This window comes from Lygodium microphyllum, chromosome 26 (genome assembly GCF_053477565.2).
Source record: "Lygodium microphyllum isolate KBCC chromosome 26, Lygodium_microphyllum_v1.1.10, whole genome shotgun sequence".
Lineage (NCBI taxonomy): Eukaryota > Viridiplantae > Streptophyta > Polypodiopsida > Schizaeales > Lygodiaceae > Lygodium > Lygodium microphyllum.
The window spans coordinates 91,922,571-91,943,815 of record NC_141160.1 but is presented as its reverse complement, the minus strand read 5'-3'; the positions used below and the strand labels follow the sequence as shown (position 1 = coordinate 91,943,815).

General features: G+C 40.3%; 1 protein-coding gene across 1 annotated transcript; it reads left to right on the top strand.

The window, feature by feature from the left end:
- Positions 1-10,694: 10,694 nt before the first annotated feature.
- Positions 10,695-20,860, top strand: LOC148013538 (chromo domain protein LHP1-like). Its single transcript, XM_087667705.1, has 7 exons — positions 10,695-11,309; positions 11,944-11,969; positions 12,065-12,151; positions 12,259-12,470; positions 12,564-13,170; positions 20,219-20,279; positions 20,417-20,860. The coding sequence occupies exons 1-7, from the start codon at positions 10,695-10,697 to the stop codon at positions 20,468-20,470; spliced, it is 1,662 nt and encodes a 553-aa protein (XP_087523831.1). The 3' UTR covers positions 20,471-20,860.
- Positions 20,861-21,245: the final 385 nt, after the last annotated feature.

Sequence of the window (21,245 nt, the reverse complement as noted above, 5' to 3'; positions counted from 1 at the left end):
TGTAGTGCATTTGTTCTCGTAACTCATTCTTCGGTAAGGAATCAAGGTGAAGCCACAATTTTTAAAATGTTTTGATGATATTGATTAGCCACACTTTAGTGCTACAATGATACTATTTGTGGATGATAGCATAAAGAAGATGCAATGTAACCCACCTAACTCCTTTACATATCCATTTACAATTCAAGATATCCCATGGATACCATCCTCTTCAAATAGATGCTTTTCTATTTGACTGAGGAAAATCCCTTGAATGCCATCCTCTTGAAATACATGCTTCCATGTTTGAGTGAGCTAGTAAGTTTTCACAAGGGAGTCCAGGAGTTTGTTAGAGAACACCCATTTCACCCTCTTTCAATGGAGCTCGATTGATAGCAATAAATATGTTCATTTTCTTTACATATAGTAGTTCACTAACTTGCAAATGCATTTGTGTATTCATTAAAATTTTTTGTAGTTTTTGTAGTAAGTTCATGTAATATAATGTAAAATATATTAGTATATTAAAATATTTGATTGTTGAAGTTTGAAGTTTAAAATGAAGAATTCTTGAAATGAATAATAGCTACAAGTAATGAAGTAATACATAGCTATATTTTATGGAGATTGTGAAGCAATAGTTTGCAAGGGCCTATTGTAAACAAATGCATAACTTCAATCTATATGTAAGCTTAATCAAATGAGAAAGAGAGAGAGCAATGTGCAAGTATAAGTGGATGTGTCTATAGTTTGCTTGTGTGTGCATAACTAAAGTACTAACACATCAAGATATAATTATAAAATATGTGCAAAGAAGAGAGGGGGGATGTGAATGTATATGTAGTGTGATATCTCACATACATGTGTAATTAAACCATTAATGTTGTGATAATATTATCAAAGATAAATACATAAGATTAATCTAGTGATGTAAATAAGTTGAGAGAGAACTACTAATTCATTGTTATAGAGAGAGAGAGAGAGAGAGAGAGAGAGAGAGAGAGAGAGAGAGAGAGAGAGAGAGAGAGAGAGAGAGAGAGAGAAATAGGTTGTTATTCAAAAAGGAGGAGAGGGAAATGGATGTCATAAATCCCCAACATATGAGATGTGTGTGTGTGTGTGTGTGTGTGTGTGTGTGTGTGTGTTAGGAGAGTGACATGTCAAGGGTTCGTCCCTAACATATGAGAGAGAGAGAGAGAGAGAGAGAGAGCAAGTGAGAGAAAGAGAGAGAAATGTGTAAGTGTATCTAGTTTTGCTTATGTGTGCACAATAGAAGTACTAATACATCATGCTATAATTATACCATACATACAAATAATTGGGAGAGGGGAGATGTGAATGTATGTAGAGTTGATATCACTTGTGTATGTGTAATTCAACCATTAACATTGTAATAATATTATAAAAAATAATTACACAAGCTTAATATAGTGATGTAAAGCAATGAAGGAGAGAGAACTACTAATGTGTTGTTAGAGAGAGAGAGAGAGAGAGAGAGAGAGAGAGAGAGAGAGAAGAATAAATTGTGGTTCTGATGAGGAGGAGGAGAGTAAGATGTAGTGGTGTAGTAGCAGTGCTAGTGGTGGTAATGTGATTGAATGGGGGTGAGATGTCGGTGGTTGGTCCCCAACATATGAGGAGAGAGAGAGGAGAATTGATTGTGGCTCTAGTGAGGAGGGGGAGAGTAAGATGTGGTGGTGGTGGTGGCGGCGGTGCTAGTGGTGGTGGCAGCGGCAATGGAGAAGCAACATTGCTGCTTGATATATGCCCAAAAGAAAAAGAGAGCCAAGTGGACAATGTGGAATAGAACTTGAGGCTGCCAAAAAAAGCTCGCTCAAAAGATCACTTTAAAAGCTCACTTCTCGCACGCACTCCATAGTCCCATAGTCTCCTCGAAACAACATACAATCATTGACACATGCATGGATGTTGTCGTAGTTCATGTGATCTAAGAGCTGTTTGAGTTATTCATTTAGTTCTATGGCTTTTGGAATGGACATTCAATATGGTTGCTTTACAACTAGTGCAACTCTTGGTACTAGCTTGATTTTGTGGTCAACTTCCCTCTATGGTGGAAATTTAGTTAATTCTTCAGGAAATAGGTCAGCATATTTCCTAAGCCACGACGGTTCATCTTCGACTTCTTTATCATGTTCAACCTCATTTAATTTGATTAGGTGTACAAGTGACCCTTTTCTTAAACCTTTAGTGATTCGAGAAGCTTTCGCTAATTGAATCTTTGGTTTCCCTGCTTCTCCCTATGTGGTCACTTGTTGTCCTACAAGATTCAAGACTTGACACATTTCACAATGAATATGACCGTCATTGGGAATTAACCAGTCCATTCCTAACATGCAGTTATAGGTTCCTAAGTTCATCACTCTGAATTGCATGTTGGTCTGATTTCCACCTAGATTGAACTCCACCTTACTTGTCTGTTGTGTTGAGGAAACTTATTTTCCATCAACTAACTCAACTATCAGCCCAAGTGCATGCATTGTGTCTATGCCTAGTTTTCTGGCACACCTTGGTGATATGAATGAATGTGTGCTTCCACAATCAATCAAAATTTTAAAGGATTTACCGTTATAGGTTGATGGTGATTGAATCATAAAGAATTGTCGATTTACTCCCTTCTCCTTGAGAGAGGTGTGAATTCTCGCTCTCTCCATGTCGATTTCCAAGTTGGGACCTTCATGATCTTCTACTTCCTTGAGGGTTATGCCGACAACTCTTCCTCTAGTTGTGGCTGTCCTTTCGGTTCTAGTCATTTACAGAACTTGCTTTAGCATTCATTCTGACCAAGTTTTGGGCATCGCCTTTGGATATGGCCAAGTTCTTTACAATAATAGCACCTGAAAGTATCCTGATTACGACAAGTAAAGTTCTCCACTGCCGACGTCTTAGCCTTCTTGCTATTAGCAGATTGGAATTGACCTTGGGCTCTTTTTGCATAGCCCCTAGCTATATTTCTATTTTGGAACTTATTATTCCAAGGCTTATTGTTTCTTGGTTTGGACTGGAGTTCATGTACAATCGGTCTTGCTCTTATCAATGCATCTTGGAGGTCGAATGGATGCATTGCTTCAAGCTGTGTGTTCAGGGGATCATTCAATCTGTGGAAAAACTTGGATACTTTCTGTGCAATATCCATAGATGGTGCATACTTGAGAAGTGTTACAAACTTTGACTAATAGGCTTCCAATGTCATTCCAAGTTGCTTTAGACCAAAGAATTCATTCATCTTTTGCGTGCAGTATGCTGGCGGGAGATACCGACCTCGCACCGCATCCTTTAATATGTCCCAACTAACAAACGCTTTAGAGATTCCTTGGTCTTTACACCATTGTTTCCACCAAATTCTGTCTTTTCCTATTAGCTTTAACTTGCTGATCATTGCTTGATTAGTTGGGGTAATTCCAATAGCAATGAAATAATCTTCCATGGACTCGACTCATATTTCTGCTTCAACCTCGACGTTTTTGCCTTGGCCATCAAACTCCGGTGGTTTGATTTGCTTAAGTAGGAACTTCTTTTCTTGGATCTCAGTAGCATTAAGGGTAAAAACATTAAGCAGGAACTTCTTTTCTTGGATCTCAGTAGCATTAAGGGTAGAAACAGCTTCCTGTGGTATCATAAGAGTTTCTCTAGTCAGCTCTACAAATGTTATCGTACAATTTGCTCGTATCTTTTCAAAAAGAGAAATCATTTCAAAAGGATAGAAATACTTTATACTAAATTTTCAAAGAAGATTACATCATGATTGAGTTTCTCGAATTAACTTAAGGAAGCTAACCATGGATTTGAGATATATCTACTCACTCGTAATTCTTAATTGCTAGAATGGTAATCAATTTCATATTCAATGGATAGACAAAATAATTTCTTTTGTTGTAGGAAAAAAACACATGGTTTATTTTGGGATGGTTGGTTATTTGGGAGATAAAATTTCATTAATACAATCTAAGCATGACATTTGGATACATCCATTGGGTAATAATCGGGCTTTGAAGAATGGACATCTAAAAATCGGTACTATAAAGAAAGTCCGAGAAGTCCATCTTTGACATAGTTGTGGCATTTAGAGTGACCAACAACTATAATTTGGTTTGCTGGGATAACCTTTGTCGCTTCCTCATAAATATATTGATTTAGTTTAACCTCATTGCCTCTAGTGAATAAAGTTGAATTCACATTAGCTTCATGGAATAAATAAACCTTCATGACTTTAAGGTTTTCCATCCATCTTATCCTCTTCAAATTGGTCTGAAGGAAGACAAGGCGGTTTGCGTCGATATAATAACATCCACAGCTTATCATCCAACGTCTTTCCCGGTATAGTGGAGAAGGATCATAGATGTGATCCAGAATCCGCATTACTTGCATTCTCCATCCATAATCCATAGAATGCATTGCCAATGTAAACATTGCTCGGAAGACTAGGAATTGCTCCTAATCTTCATCTCTCTGGGTAAGATTTAAAAAAACACATATGAGCAAAAAAAAGGGAAAAACATCTCACATCTCAGGCTACAATTTCCAAGTTTTTTTTTTCTTTTGGCTCTGATACCATTTGTAACGTGCTCACCTTTATTACGTGACGAGTAATATTTTAGTAGTCGCCCATATTTGGCCTTCCAGCCATCACCATTCGTACTCTAACTAGAATGATGTCCGGCTCTATAACCCTAGGTCTACCCTGCATGGAAAGTGTCATGTCGTTACCCACAGAGGACCGACCCTAAAGGTTCCTAATTGACCTAACAATCACCTATCAATAACTGGCTCACATCCGGAGGTGTCCTTCAAGAGGCTTCTTGTCCGGAAGGAGCGACTGTCATTACCCTTGGTTCATAGAGTACAATACTTTTTTCCAATAACATACTAAGGATTTATGAAATCCCTCGCAATGCTCTAGCACAGGCGCCGTACCTTTTCCCTAAGATAATTTACAGTTCGGGTTCTGAGATCAACCCCTAGGTAAGTCAGCGAATCCAGCCCTTCCTAGAGTTTCTTCCTAACGTTTGTTTTTGGGAAAACCTCTCAGCTGACTGAGACCACCCTGCCATAGGACTAGATTCGTCACGAATCCATCCACCCGCTTCGCTCTATGGAAGTTCTTAGTTATTTAATTACCTACCACATTACATGAAACATATAAAAATAACTTCATTAATTAAAAAGAATCCTTTTATGCACAATTGTTTGTTTGTGTACTTTACTTAGGGACATACAATCAAGATAAAATAATTTCATTGATTATGTTCCATAATGTGTGTTCTCCCACCCATACAAGAGAAAATTACAATTTCACATGCTATCTCATCCAACGCATTTGCACGTCACTAATATCAAATCCACCTATAGCTAGCATTTTTAGGTGTCCCAAGTAGAACTTGGGTCATACATGGAGCCAAATAGTTTCTAGGTGTGTAAAGGATTTACTAGCCAAAGCCCCCTCTGTCGCCATATCCACCTACTACTTAATACGATCCTTGCTCGGAGACCTCTCAACATCGGAGCCAATCCATACTTTTGCGACAGTAAAAACATCCTCTCTTAGTATGGGGGATTCAACACCTATCCTTGGGGGAGGTATAGGGCTCCTCAATTTTTATATGTTCCAATCCTTAATTCAATCAAGATCTAATCTAGAAAATCACAAATAAGATTGGTGTCTTCAAGCAGTTATGACTTCAATCAATCATGCAACTTTCAAGTGATGATTAATCTAGTAGCAATTGACACTTGGATTTCACATAATGAACTCTTTTCCTTGGAATTTAACTAAGGGTATCTAGATTTTGGGGTCTCTAACTTCCCAATTTAAGGTTTATTCTTATAACCAAGTTCCTTGGCCTTAAGTAGGTTTCTTTAACTTAGAGTTATTTTTTATTTTTTTAAAATCTTCTATCAGATCTTCTAGATTAAAGCTATATCATTGGCTAGTTTCTTCAGGGTTTCATTCTTAGTAAATTCGTCTTGAATTCACTAGTCTTCTTTTTTATGGGGTTAACATTAAAATTCCTCATGATTTCTCTTGAGTTCTAGGTTTTCATAGTTCCCTTGACAGTTTCTAGTCTATAAGATGTTCTAATAATTTACCAAGTGAATACTCTAAGATTGCATTATTTCTCAAGCGACTTATCTTTTTTCTATTGAATTTGGATAGAATTTTTTAAAAAAACCAGTGGTATCACAATTGGTAAAGGGTTGTTATCCGTGCTCCTGACTCCGTTAGTGACTCCCATACTCGCAACTTCAACTGTTGCTTCCACGTTAATAGGGCCATTTGTGATTTTTGCTTTTGAATTCTATTTCTTTGGGGCCATGACGGAAATATGATTCATGGAAGAAGAAGAACACAGCAATAATACCGATTGGCAAGGGTGTAAGACTCTCAATGATGATGACGGTTATTGCGAGATTCAATGATATAGCCTCGTGGATGGTTCTTCTTGCCTCGTGGAGAGCAATACTTCTCTCTCTCTAGTAGACGGAATAGGGATGAGAGTAGAGGTATGACTTCTAACCAAATTGATAGAATATGATAAAGTTCTTCAATGTCTTCTCTTCTCAGAATAGAGTAGAAGAGGATGAGAGACCTTCTGCATATCCCCTTCCTTGGGTTGAATGGAATGATGTCTCTTTGTCTTGCAGAATAAAGTCTTCGCCTTCTCGATCAATATCTCGTCCTCATCAAGATTGTTCTTGTTCCCCTTCCTGATCATCCCCAAGCCCTCAATTTATAGTTTTTCACAAGGTAAAAGAGAGGACCCTTGCTTTTTAGCGTTTTTTTATGACATCATCGATGACAAAGAGAGAATGCCTTCTTTTAGCGCTTCTAATAACATCATTGATGATGTCAAAGAGGAAGCTCCATTTTTGTAGCGTGAAGATAAAAATTTACGAATCTATGGGCGAGCACCATGTGGCACGTTGTCGGGTGACCGTCACTCCAAGGCTCGTGACCAAGGTGACGACCTAAGAATAGACCTTAGCATCTTGTCCTTGGCATACTTGGCAACAAGCCACGAAGGCTTTGTTGGCGCCGTTGGCTGCGCGCGAGAAGCTCCCACTAGCTTGTAGGAAAATCTCCCCGAGAGGTCACCCATCCTGGTAATGTTGTCACCCAAGTGCACTTAACTACCAAGTGACTATCCACTAGGCTAGTTCTTTTTATTGTTCTATACTATAAACATAGTTTCAATAAGCTAGTCTTGGGACGGTCTACCAAGTCTTTCTTCCATTAATTGGAATATGATACCTCATTAATAATAATTATCTTCATAATGAGAGTCAAGTTCATAATTAGAGCTAGTTTTTTTTAAATGTGCAACATAGATCAATTTTATTTGGAATGTATATGCACATTAAAATAAACTAAGTAATGGGGACATTACATCTACAACCAAGAGTTGTGAGCTCAAAAATTGAGACAAGACATAGAAATGCATGAGATCCAATGCATCTTAGCTCTCGTCAACTGAACTAGGACAAGACCAAATGCTGAGAGGGAGAGAGTGCTAGCGGTTGATCTTACACTAAGCGAGCTTCTCATGAAGCAACTCCTAGACAATACAACTATAGAGTAGATCGGAGTTGCCCTAGCAACTACGTTGCTAACAGGACACTAGGAATCACATCAAACTCCAAGAGCCAGACCAAAATACCTGTGGTTGCTAAGCAACTCAACAAGTATCAACCCGACAATGATCCATATAGCTTTGGGGAGTAGCTCGAGTAAGTATACGAGGCGAATAGTCCCACAAACCTTGCTCAACAAGCATAAGCTTTCAAACATTGCCTATGAGATAAAGGATGGACGTGATTTACTAGCCTAGACAATATCGAACGGAATAATTTTAATAACCTCACGAGTCTCTTCATCAAGAGGTCTTCCAAAGCGGGATACTCCAATAACCTCATCGTTAGGTTGATGAATGTTAGCCAAAAGGATAAGGAGAATATCTAAGACTACATAACCCACGTGCAGAGTCTCTTTAAGAGAATCCCAATGGCAATGATGAAACAATCTAACAAATGAGCTGTCTCCATTGTATTTATAAATAGAATCCAAAGCGAGGAGCTCTATAAGGCCTTGGTGAGCAACTCAAACCTACAAAGGGACATGCTAGCTAGGATCGTTGAAGAAGCCATACATGTGGATGACTTGCTCAAGGAGAGAATCTCTAGAACCACTACTTGAGATGGCATTGCTGCTAGATCCTTAGAGAAAGCTACAACCATTGGCTAAGAGGTCTAGCTAGAGCACACAAGACAACGGAAAGGGTGTCGACTAGAGCCAGGAGTTGGCGGACATGAAGCTAGAGTTGGCCAAGCTTCAAGAGATGATGAGGAGGCCCACATGACCTCACATGCAATGCATGCATTGTGGAGGAAATCACCTCCCAGCTGAGTGTTTGGATCCTAGGTCAAGACCATGCACTAATTGCAGTAGGTTTGGGCTTGACACAATGGATTGAAATTTACCGAGACGATTTCCATACACACAATCATACTCCCAAAGTTGCTTATGAAATTCTAAGGAAGTTATCTAAAATCCGATTGGATGATATAATTAGTAATTAATACCCCTCTACCACATCACAAAAGAGGCACGCGCACACGCACACACATTTGTATGGATTTAGGTAATAGGTGCAACCTCTCCATGCCTTCTTTCATGCCATTTTCCTCGAAAACATTTTTTAATGGTTCATGTGTTTCATGGGTCTTAAATCTTGACCTGGTTGGTATAGTCTTTGTAACTTTCAACATTGTATAATGGAATGGTTATATAATTTAACCTCTTTTAAACTTGTAATTTGCAACTTAAGGATTTGCTTTAGTCCTTTGCAGTTGTTACTTTTGTTTTGTTGTAACACATGTGCACACACGAAGAAAACAAATTGGCAAAGCTAAAAAGGATTGGAATTGTGCATTCGAGATAAATTCCCCCTTTTTTGTTAGCGTTGGCCATTCCCTTGCTTGCTCAACGCCTTTTACCTCTTCCTAGTGTGGAGAAACACATGTCTTATTATTTTTGCTTACGTATTCACTTTTATTTCCACATTTTGAAAGGATCAACACTTATCCACATGACATTATGCATTCTTTACTTCTCTCTCTCTCTCTCTCTCTCTCTCTCTCTCTCTCTCTCTCTCTCTCTCTCTCAGTATGGCAAAACCATAGACAACCATTCGCTCTTGTTTACATATGCTTGCGAAGTACTTTTATAGAGATCAAAATTGAAGGATATGTATGATGTTGTCATGTCTTTATGATATTGGGCTACATGTATATGGTGCCTTACTCACATAGAAAGTGGATGCTAAAGAACTCATGATTTATTATAATTTGAATTTGCATTAGATATTTTATGTAGGCATCACATAGTTTGAAGTTTTGAGCCATATTCTATTGCTATACTAGGTACTATATGTTGTGTTTCTTACAATTGTCATAAATTTTTATTTATCCCAAACAATGCATTTGCAACAAGATAAGTACTTTCATGCTGTTTGATACCTATGGGGACAAAATTACCAATACATGTTGTGCTTACTACACTTAAATTCAAAGGATTCATGAAATCTCACTTAAAAAGTGAAATATATGCTATTTGGGTTATTCTTATCACATCTTGTAGGACACTAATGACCTCTTTTCTTTGAAAAGCTACACTTCTCATTTTCCAAGGATGATATGACTACACATTAGTATAAAAATGCCCTCGAGACATGTTATGTACACATTCTTGATTTAGGCATTTAAAAAGAGATACGTGTTGAAAATGACTCCATATAGTGGATTTGTTTTATTATTGTGTCCTTACAAGTTGACACTATCTTGCATGTCTAGTAACATGTTTCGAATTTGAAATTTCAAACGTATGCATTATGCTAGGAACTTGGCATACACCATGAAAGATAGGCTCATTTTAAATTCCTGCGGAAAGAATTCCAAATAACTCCTTACACACTTCAAATCCTAATGATTTATGAATTATCAAGACTTTAACTCCATACTAAGAATAAAAAAGTGAAGATAGGAATTAGAGAAACATGCTCCTACCATCTTGCCGTCAACATGACTTTGCAAGCATGTCCAAAGAATGCATGCAACCTTTACATGAAGTAATTCATGATTGTAGCCAGCGTTACAAGGGTGCATAGACCTCGTGTTAGCATTACCGCGAGTAGACTACTTTGATTAACTTCTAGAAAGCAAGTATGAGGAACTAGCAAGGGTACATTTGTCCACTTCAGCTAATAGATATCCAAATCAAGAGAGGAGAAAGAGAGAACTCCCACATGGACAAGTGACTTTAGTTAATCGACTAGGCGCTTTGCGCCTAGACGGGGCGGACACAATTTTTTCGGGCGGGGGCGGGTGCTGGATGCGTGGCACCTGCCCCCGCGTTCTCTTTTTCTTCTTGTGGGGGACGTGGGGGGCTGCCACATGGCACCCGTCCCCCACCTCTCCTTATCTAAAAGTATAGATGTAGACAAGTAGACAATATTACACATCAACGCTTCATTCTTCTACAAGGAATGCGAGGAAAGTGACAAGAGCCTCCAAGCACAATCGTATCGATTGTAATGTAATAGCCGTGGTGGGGTGAACACCTCTAACACACACGCGCACGCACGCACGCATTCGTAGATGTATATGATAAAATAAAATTGGTACAACAGAAAAGGATTGGTGTTATGCATGCGAACTTTGTTCGTTTTGTTTTGGTTATTAGGTGCTGGTCCTCCGATCTCCCGCCTAACAGCCCCCGCTCTTCTGTGCGCACGCACAGCACCCACACACACGCAGACAGAGACAGCCCCATGGCTCCTCGCAGAAGCTTCCCTACATCTCGCTCCCCTCGCGCTTCCCCCCGACTGCTCTCGCAGTCCAACAGCTCAAGCAAAGCCCTGCCGAGCAAGAAGCACAATCTTGATGCACCTCGCTTATCTACTGGCAAGAAGCAGAAGCTGGCCCATGAAAATCTCAAAGCTGGACATGATGATGATGGCCTGCAGAAGCTCACAAAGAAGAATATGCAGGCAAAGCAAGTTCTCAAAGTAGACGACAAACGATTTCGGGAGGATGATGATGGAAAAGCAAAGCATAAGCCATCCATAAGCTCAGGAAAGAAGCGGAAGAAGCAGCACCACGAGGCAAGTCCCAAAGAGCGGTTGGAAGATGCAGCAGTGATGAATGATGACCATCCAGAGGAGGTGCAAGATAGTGAAGGAAGGGAAGATGGAGGTGCTGAGACGCTCTCAGAAGGATTTTACATGGTGGAATGCATAAAAAAGAAGCGAGTGCACAAGGTGATTGACATTTTGGCATCTGATTTCTATTTTACCTTCAGCACAAGACTGACAGTTGATTGTGAAAGATTAACATGATGTCCACAGCCTCCACCAGGAACATGCACATGTAAAATTGGCACCAGTTCTCAGCGTCATTTTAGTGTGTCTGATAGCATGCACAACCTTCACGAATATGACTTCTCCTTCGTGTCACTATTTCCTGTAAAATTGGCACCAATTCTCTGTCATTGTTGTGTATCTAATAGCATGCGCAATTGTTATGAAATTGTCTTTTAATTCTGCACTGCTGCATCCTGCATTGCATGTTCTGTTCTATTATTTAACCTTGTAGCAGGCTCTCCACAGTGACTAGTGCTACTGCATAGCATTTTATGTTCATAGCAGCTAAAGTTGTAGCAGGCTTTTCACAGTGGCTAATGCTTACTGTCGTGTCTTCAGATTTTGCATGTTAAGTCATATAATATTGAACATTTGGGAAAAAATTTACTGCATATTGGTCTTTGCAAATATTAATTCTTTTTATCTAACTCCTTCATGAGATACCCTTTTAAACATATCCAGCACACAATTGTGTGGATGTGGCAAATAATTTGGATGTTTGATATTTATTTTTGTTTTGAATCTATTGCAGGGTCAAGTGCAATATCTAGTCAAATGGTGAGGAACATGTTCTTGTGTCTGCCGAAATAAAAAAAAAGAAAAGCCTTTTGGCTGGTTATGGCATTCTGGCTTATGTTTGTTTCTTCTCGCAGGGAAGGATGGCCTGAATCTGCAAACACTTGGGAACCAGCTGAAAATCTCCAGGCTTGTGCGGACATTGTGGAAGAGTTTGAAAAAAGGTTTGCAGTACTTCTTTTACTGCCCCTGTTTTCTAACTGACTCTTGAATTTCCCAAAGAATGTTGGGTTATTGCAGATAACACATATTTACTTTTGTTTTCCTGAAGAACTTGCTCTGGGAAAAAAGGAAACAAAGCCCGAGGCAAAAGAAATTATGGAGCACACTTACTATTGCAGAAAAAATTAGGGGGATCATTGTCAGATTCAGAGGAAGATAGTCCAGCTATTACAGAGGATGACACTACAGATCTTGAGAAAAATGTAGAGATGCCCGAAAAAGGAGGCACAGATCTTGATGGAGTAGGTTCTGGAATTTCAGGTAATTTAGGCTTACCAGGAAAGGAAATTAATGATGGAGAGGTTGTGGATGACAGTAATGCACAGTTAACAGGCACTGACAAGGCTATTGCAGGCTTACAGGCAGCCACTGGAGAACTAGGCATGCTGGAGAAAGGGCCTTGCACTCGGAAAGGTGTGGATATGAGCCAGAAAGTTGAGACTTTGGAGTCTGATTTTGGCTCTTCATTGAAAATGTCTTCTGTTTCTGCGAAAGTTGACAAAATTACAGTCAACAAAGAAAGGGCTTCACCGTCGAGGGATAAGGCAACTATTGATGATGGGGGAGAAGGCAATATGAGTAACATTGATAAATGCACTGGTGCAAAGAAGAGGAAGCAGGGTTTTGTTAGGCGTGTCAGACAGAGCCTGGATTCCTTTGAAGAGGACACACATGGAGCTACTGATCGTATAAATAGTGGAGAAATTGTACGTGCTTCAGATGAGGGGCATCTCTCAAAAGAGCCTGCTCTAGAACTTCAAGATGGAGTTGAACAGCCAGTGAGGGAGCTCCTGCATGGGGATAGTTTACAGGAAAGAACCTGTGCTGTCAGAGAAGTGCCAATTCACGATTCACCCATATGCTCATCCTCATCTATTACAAAAGTCATCAAGGCTGTAAGCTATGATAATTCATCGAACAACGGAATGCAAGATGTCTCTGTCCTTTTTAAGGTCCTTAGGTTGGTACCTTTTACATTCTATATACAAGAATTGAAATTTATTTGCCAAATTTGGTATCTTGAATGTGGTTTTGGCTTGAAGAAGATGAACTTTACTGCCATATAGCATGAATAGCTAGTCCATTTAATGATTAATGCTATTAAAGATAAAATTGAGCTAAGTGAACTAATTTATTTCAGTTAAAGAGAATTACAGGGATAAAGAACTAGAGAAGCAGATACTTGCTAATGCTATGGGGAATGTATTGAACGTCTTGCTGCTGTCATTACTCTGTTATTGCTCTAGATTAAGAATAATGACATGTATATTTGGTGGGTGGTTATGTGGTACTGATAATGAATGGACTGGATTGCTAAAGGAAAGGTCTCTAAGCCTATGATATCACACAAGCTGACATCAGCTCCTCTACCTTCAGCATGGACGTCCATGGTTTGGTAGGGGGTTGCTTCCCACATGTTACATGTAGCTTTCAGCTTTGACTTGTCTTTGACATTCCTTCCCTGTTATGTCACTCTTTGCAATCCTTGCGTAGATGTTTCTTCTTACCACAATGATAACACTCGGTCTTTGACTACTCCTTCCTATCACCCCCTCTTTGAAGCTATAAAGGCCTCATTGGAACCATCAGATTGCGATGGAAGACCCCTTGTAATTGCAAAGTCATCTCATGCTCAAGTAGCAATGAGGACATTTGTAGAAAATTGACAAATGTCAATGATGTTTGAGCCCTCAAAGCATTGGCCACTCCATCAAAATCTGAGGGGAGTTTGTAGAGCACAATCCCCACAAGATGAGCCTTTGGAAGGGCAAATCTGGAAGGGCAAACAGCATCTGTGAAGCTAGTCGTGTACCTGTGTGACACGAAGTAAGAAAGATTGAATAGTATCCTTTGGCTCGAACATCATCTGTTGGAGTTGTTCATAAAGAGTGACGGCATGTATAGGTGAAGAAGCGTCATACAATAGGTGAAGCTTTGCCCAAAGTGCGGGAGAAGTCATGCAATAGGTGACTGTTGGAAGAATTTCTTTGGAGATGCAATGAAGAAGAGTAGAATATGCAAGGGCATCATCAGTATCCCATGTGAGCATAGCTTTTTTATAATCAGTTGGAAGAGGAGGACACTCAAGATGCTCACAAGCTCCAAATACAATGTACCATAACTGCTTTTGTATAAACCATGCCTTTATAATAGCACTCCATGTCTAGTAATTAGGGCCATGTAACTTATCATTAGTGGAACAACAAGGGGAGCCATCTAGAGAGGATAGGAAACAAAAATAAAGGAACGAAGAGGAGAGAGAAAGAGAGTATAGCCAAATCAACAGCTCAGACTACAAAGATTGAAAACCAGGTATGTTGAGCAGTCGTTAGTAGATGAGGAGATGCCTAGAGTAGCACGTGGGAAGCAGATTGAAAACACAGCTGTAGGAGTACAAGGTGCAGGTTGGCGATGTGTTAAATGCAGCAAACACAGATTTGTATGACTGGAAATAGCATGAGGAGTAGTAGCAAGGGATGGCTTGACCAACAGAGGGTAGAGAAAGACATGTAGTCAATAGAACAAAGTAGCAAGAGCTTAGATCTTGAAATCTAGTACCATGTCAGAAGTGGATGCAGCAATTGAAGCATAAATAGATTTTGTAATAAACTATTGAATACAAGGATAGAAGAGAGAGAGAGAAAACATAGAACAATACAAAGAAGAGAGTTTAGAAGAATGCTTGGGAAATGGAATCCATACAACAAACACGAGAATATCACATATAATAGTGAGTCATCGGCTGCATATGAATGGCATTGGCTCTCTCCTTCAACAGAATTTGTAGGTGATAATGACTAATTGAGGAGGAGGAGCTTGGGTCTTGAATATAAAGGACAAAAATATGCCATAAATGATAGCAGGTCGGCCAGCACAAAATGCCCAAATTAACATCATAATGGCCACAATAAAATGCCTAGAAATGTGAGGCATGAACCAGATGCACACGAGTTGACCACATTGCTAATAAGGTGATGGTTAAAAATTTTATCCATTGTTCCATGGTCATTGTTAAAACTTCTCTTCCTCAGGATGACCTTGCTCTATGCTAGCCACATGGTTGGCTTATGTGCTCTCATCATTCCCCTCGGCCATGCACGCCCCATCCCTTAGTGCCTTGAGGTGCACCCCAAGGGTGTGGTGTTACTGATGAAGCTTGGGTCTCCTTTTATAGGTGAGTGGAGTGCTTGCTCAAACGTTTAACTCTATAGTCCAACTCCGCCAATAAGCCAAACCTCTCCCATATGCTTCCTCACTCACTATGCTCTAGGATATGGGTCCCTAAGGTGGGTATGTAACATACATGTCTTGTTTAAGATAATTATTGATATTCTCATTTTGTCGTTTAGCATAATTTTTGATATCCTCATTGACAAAATGGGCAAGGTTTCTAATTAACTCCAAAGTTGTGAATCTCTTTGGTTTGCCCTTCTATTCGATCAAATACTTGTCATAAACATCATGCCCAAAGTGATTAGTTTGTTGATCCAACACAATCTTAGGCCCTTGTGGAAGCAAATTGCTTCTAGACAAGTCGTCTTTCTCAAGGGCATTAACGTCATCTGTTGAGCTTAATTTATCTTTTAGGTGGTTGATATACATAGAAACATTTGATAGAAGAAGTAACTATTATGTAGTAGATCCTATCTTCTTTGGGATTGAAAAGGATCACATTATCTAAGGTAAAGGGTCTAGAAGAGTGTCATCAAAGGTGGAAGTTGTTGATCTATTGATATACAACATCGATGATACTTTGGACGGGTAGGTGTTTGCACATTGTTAGAAGTGGAGCAACAATGGAAGCGTGAACATATGTTGTAATAAACTGTTGAAACGCGACCATAAAAAATTGCCTAAAATATCCTAAAAAATGTGTCCAGTCTCTACATGCACAGACTCATACATGAGCTGACACATCTGCTAACACCCTCTCTTAGATCATGGGTGATCTGATACAATACAACAATACAATGAAAATGAATCATAAACCATATAACATAGAACCACCAAGTAGAACCATGGATACCCAAGCAATGGGTGATTAAGCCACCACCAAGGTGCCTCGGAGAGAACTCGATGTCAATGTTGAGTGTACCAGCTCCTAAAAATAGAGAAGATCATAGCATATCTCGGTGTCTATCCCAACGTCTCTCAGTAGCATATAGGATCATCTTGTCAAAAATGCCTCTGGAACATACGTGACCATGGATTCCCCGCCTTTGGCTAGGCCACCAAAGTGTCCCCTTATGTGAGTTCATGACTAGGAATCAAGCCCTTGCTCTGTCAAATAAACAGCCCATCATGAACTTGGATGGCAATCCTAGCCCCAGGATTTGAACCTATTAGACTTCAATTGGTGTGTTAGGGAAGTCCCTTTTTGGATCATATGCATCTGTATAGATGTATAGATGAGGTGCGGCTGCCCCATCTCACCACCCTCTCACACACCCTCTTTGGCACTGGAGAGTCGTGAGGGATGCCATCATCAACACTGCCAGAAAGCAGTTGAGGAAGGGGCCATCAAGCCCTTCTTGCGATTCGAAGAAGCTGATCGTTTTCGTGCCTTGGACTTCTCCTTGGTTGGAGGATCGGAGTCTGAGTTTGAGGCAGATGATGACTCGTCGGAGGAGTCCACATCCCGCTTCGTCTTCTTCTCCTTCTTCTTCTTGGAAGTCGTTGACTCTTTGCAGTCCTTCCGTAAATGATCTTTCTTCCCACAGTGGTAACATTGGGTCTTCGACTTCTTTGTCTTCGAACCCCTCTCTGAAGCTGCAAAAGCCTCACTAGAACCTGACGAAAGCCTCCCTTGTATCCGCAATGATGCCTCGTGCTCAAGCAACATCGAGGTCATATGTGTAAAATTGACAGGAGTCGATGATGTCTGTGCCCTCAAAGCATTCGCCACTCCATTCAGCACTAGAATAAGATGAGCCTTTGGAAGGACAGACTGCATTTGCCGAAGCTGGTCTTGAATCTAGGTCGCAAGAAGTAGAAAAGATTGGATAGTATCTTTGGCCTCAAACGGAATTTGCTGGAGTTGTCCATAAAGAGCAATTGCCCTCATGGTGGAAGGGGCCGCGTACATCAATTGCAACTTCGTTCATACTTCAAAAGATGTCATGCAGGAGGTAACCGTGGGTAGGACTTCTTTGGAAATACGCCGAAGCAAGGCCAAATAAGCACGTGCATCGTTCGAATCCCATGTAAGCACCGCTTCCTCATGGTTGTCTTCATCAAAATCAACTGGAACACGAAGAGGCTGCTGAGGACGTTCAATAGCTTTGTAAACCACGTTCCATAATTGCTTTTTTATAAACCAAGCCTGATAATTAGGTCCATGTAACTTATCATCAGTGGATGTGCACGGAGGAGCCATCTGTAGAGGATTGAGAAGAGAAGCAGAGAAAAGAAAGTATTTGGAGAGGGAACACAGCCAAACCACAAGCATAGACTATGGAAAGTGAGAGTTCACATGCAGTATTCACCAAAATTTGACCAAAACAAGAAGAAATCTGTCGCGAAAAATAAAAAAAATCAGCTAAAAACTACCTGAAACAGCAAAACGCCATGAGAATGCAGTCGCCCAACAACTAGGAGGAGATGTAGAGACCAAAATGCAGGCTGGAACGGACACACAGGTAGTAGAGGGGCTGATGTAGGCGGTATGGCTGCTGACGTCAAGCAAAAACGCAGGTAAAACAGGTCGCCTAGTTGGGGCAGCAGTTGCCTGATCAACAGTGGCCAAAACAGTCTTGAAATCAGCAAAGAAAATACAGCAGGAGCATAGAACCTGAAATTTGATACCATGCCAGAAGTGGAGCAGCAATGGAGGCAAGAACATATGCTGTAATAAACTGCTGAAACACAATTCAAAAGAGAAAGGGAAAGAAAGAGAACACTAAAGAACACAATACAGATGAGAACTTAGATGTACGCTTGGGAAATGGAATCCTTATATCCAACACGAGACAGTTGCATACAACAGTGAGTTTGGCTGCGTGGGCACTGGCATTGGCTCCTCTTTCCATGGAGTCTCCACACATGTGATGGCAGATGAGTGACTGAGTGAGGAGGAGGAGCTTGAATATATAGGACAAAAATATGTCCTCAATATGATCAGGTCGGCCAGCAATAAATGCTCAATATGACCAAAATAAAGACCATAAAAAATGCCTAAAATATCCTAAATAATGTTTCCAGCCTCTGCATGCATAGACTCACACATGAGCTGACATGTCTTCTAACATGTCTTGAGATCTCAGAATTTTCTCTGTCCCGTACAATGATAGCTTCAGCATAGTGCCTTCCAACACAAAAATACAATGATAAATCTGAAAAGAAGTGCTTGAGGTCCAAAAGAGCATCGGATTTAAATTTTCTCAAGTAAGGGTGCTATGACATGCAAAATTTACTACTATGCTGCATATACTCATGTGCAGCTGTTACTGGCTAGCAATTGTTCTATTCTCAAGGGCTGTCACTTTACTGGGCCCTGTATCTTAGAAGTTTAACTTGGAATGCTTAACTGAATAGTCTATGGTCCAATGTCTAAAGTCTTTCGTGATCTCTTCCAATTTGCATAAGTGATGGCCTGATCACAAATGATCCTCACATTATCTTTTTCCAATTCAAGCATCTCATGTATGGATGCAAGAAATCTCAAGCTATGCGATTTTCAACTTTTTCCAAGTCTACGACAATCAGATTTTGGCTCAAATTCATACATCAAATTTAATGGGCTAATTGAGTAGCCGAATACTTACTATTATTGTAGGCAAACTCTAATCCTAGAAGGTACGTTTCCCAATCAGATTGTCTAAATGAGATATATACCCTAAGCATATTCTTTGAAGTCTGATTAGCCCCTCCCCCAGTCCATCCATCTTACTTGGGGGATGATTGGACTTCTTTCATGCTAACTTACTGACTAATGGTTTCTGTGTTCTTGGTTGACCGCTTCCATATTCTCAGCATGTATCATAGCTTGAGTTGCAAGAGAGAATGCATGAGGAAATCGAAGAGCAGCATGCAACAAGCAACAAGTATGGAAGACAGCTAGCAAGGAAGCAATACTTCAGTAAAGGTGCTCTTCAGTTGTTACTTTACAAGCACTTTCAAAGAAGTCTGGTAGTGCAGGTGAAGCGAATTTTCTGAATAGAAGTGGGTGACAAGGTGCATGCTTTGAGTTGCCTGCATTTTTGTGCTGAACCACATTTGCCTTCACAGCTGGGTTTTGCCTATAGAAATTAAGTTCATGACAGGAATCATGCACATGTCCCCTGTGCAGTTTATTTACTTCGTGCTCAGCTCCATGGACAGTATGTGGCCTTCACTGGCATCAAATTAGTGAAGCTGACTCAAAGCTCAGTCTCAAGCACTTGCCTCAATCACACTAAAATACATTCAAACGGAAGTGGTAATTATTGACTTCTAGTGACATCGAAGAGTGAGGGCCAGTACTGTATTTCTACAAGGTTGACTTTTGGACTCAGTCTATACATGTGATTTGGTGGATCCACACATGTAATGATGGCCCAAAGCTTTACACTTCAAGAAGGCTGAGAATAGGGAAGCATTGCACAATAAAACAGCAAGGTCAAATGCCTCTAAACTCCTTCAAAAACATAAATGAACAGTCATAAATGGCCTTGCTAGCATGGATGCAAAGACTTGAAAACGATACGGTTTGTGATATGCCTTCTACATGCTGTTTGTTGAGAGTTCTACAGGGTGGTTGACGATGATCACTACAAAATCTGACCTGACGTAAGTTGCAGCAACTGAATGGGACTCTGCTGGCCCTCTATTGCTGTGTACTGCTGTAATTGCCTTGAGTCATAATGTTTATCTTTTTGTGAGAATTAAAAAAAGGTCATGTATGGTCACATTTGAGTTATGAAAATAGACAGCCATCATGGCTATATGTACATGGTATGAATGATGAAGTTCAGATGGTAATGTAAAATGGACTTGAGATTCACTATGGCATGATACTTTATGCTTTACAGAGCCGATGGACAGGAGGTCTTTGTGGACAACAAGTTCATGAGGCTGAATTATCCAGATGTTGTAAGTGTATTTGAAGTTTTGTAATGCATGTTGTAAATTATTGCCTGTTGAGCCACATCTGTTATGAGAATTAGCTGAATAAAAAGGGTACATGGCCATGTATTGGTTTGTCTAACCGTCTTTTTTGGTTTTCTCAGTTGATAGAATTTTATGAACAGCACCTGAGATACAGCCCATCTACAGGTGTGTAATCATTCTGGCATGTTCAGGCGGATCTGATGGAGGAGGATCAAAACCACAAGTTCAGCACAGGCAGTTAGTGGAACAAACCTTGAGTTTAGTCTGGTTTAGTTGGATATTACTGCAATGGCTTTGTAGGCCTATACCGGAGTGGGTTCTAATATAGGTTGGACCGCAAGTCTTGATGTTGATGTGGTATCTTGTTAGCTGTTCATAAGTGTTTCATGCTGCCCTTGAGGCCGTCCGATATTTTCATACATGTCGGTCACTCCTGTGCTACCCAAGTAGCTATGTTTACACTAGGATATGGTTTTGAAGCCACATTGTAAAACTTCCGAAATTGCACAGTATTCTTTATCCTATTTTGGAATGACAATGGCTGTTAGAGTTTTCTGTTTCTACATTTAATTAATTGTATCTAGGACTAGGATATGGCGGGCGGGGACTTCAATATTGATTTGTAGTAGTAGGTCCATTGTCGTACAAGAAACTTCGTTAAAGCCGAAGGCTGCGCATGGTAGTGCAAGCAGTATTAAAACAGTTGTGTGTCACAGGACATGGGATGGACGTGTTGAAGCTATGGCGTTGGTGCCAGTTAGTGTGTTCTTAATACCTGTAGTTACAGCCAATCCATAAATGTATACAAGGAAGGGGGATGCACGACGATAGGCACGTGGTATGAGTGTGTGTGATCAAGGACTGCCACGAGGAGAGCGCCCGCCCCTGCCGGAAGGGCGCCCACGAGTCTCTGCCCAGTCTGACCACAACCGGAGGCCGCGCAGGCAC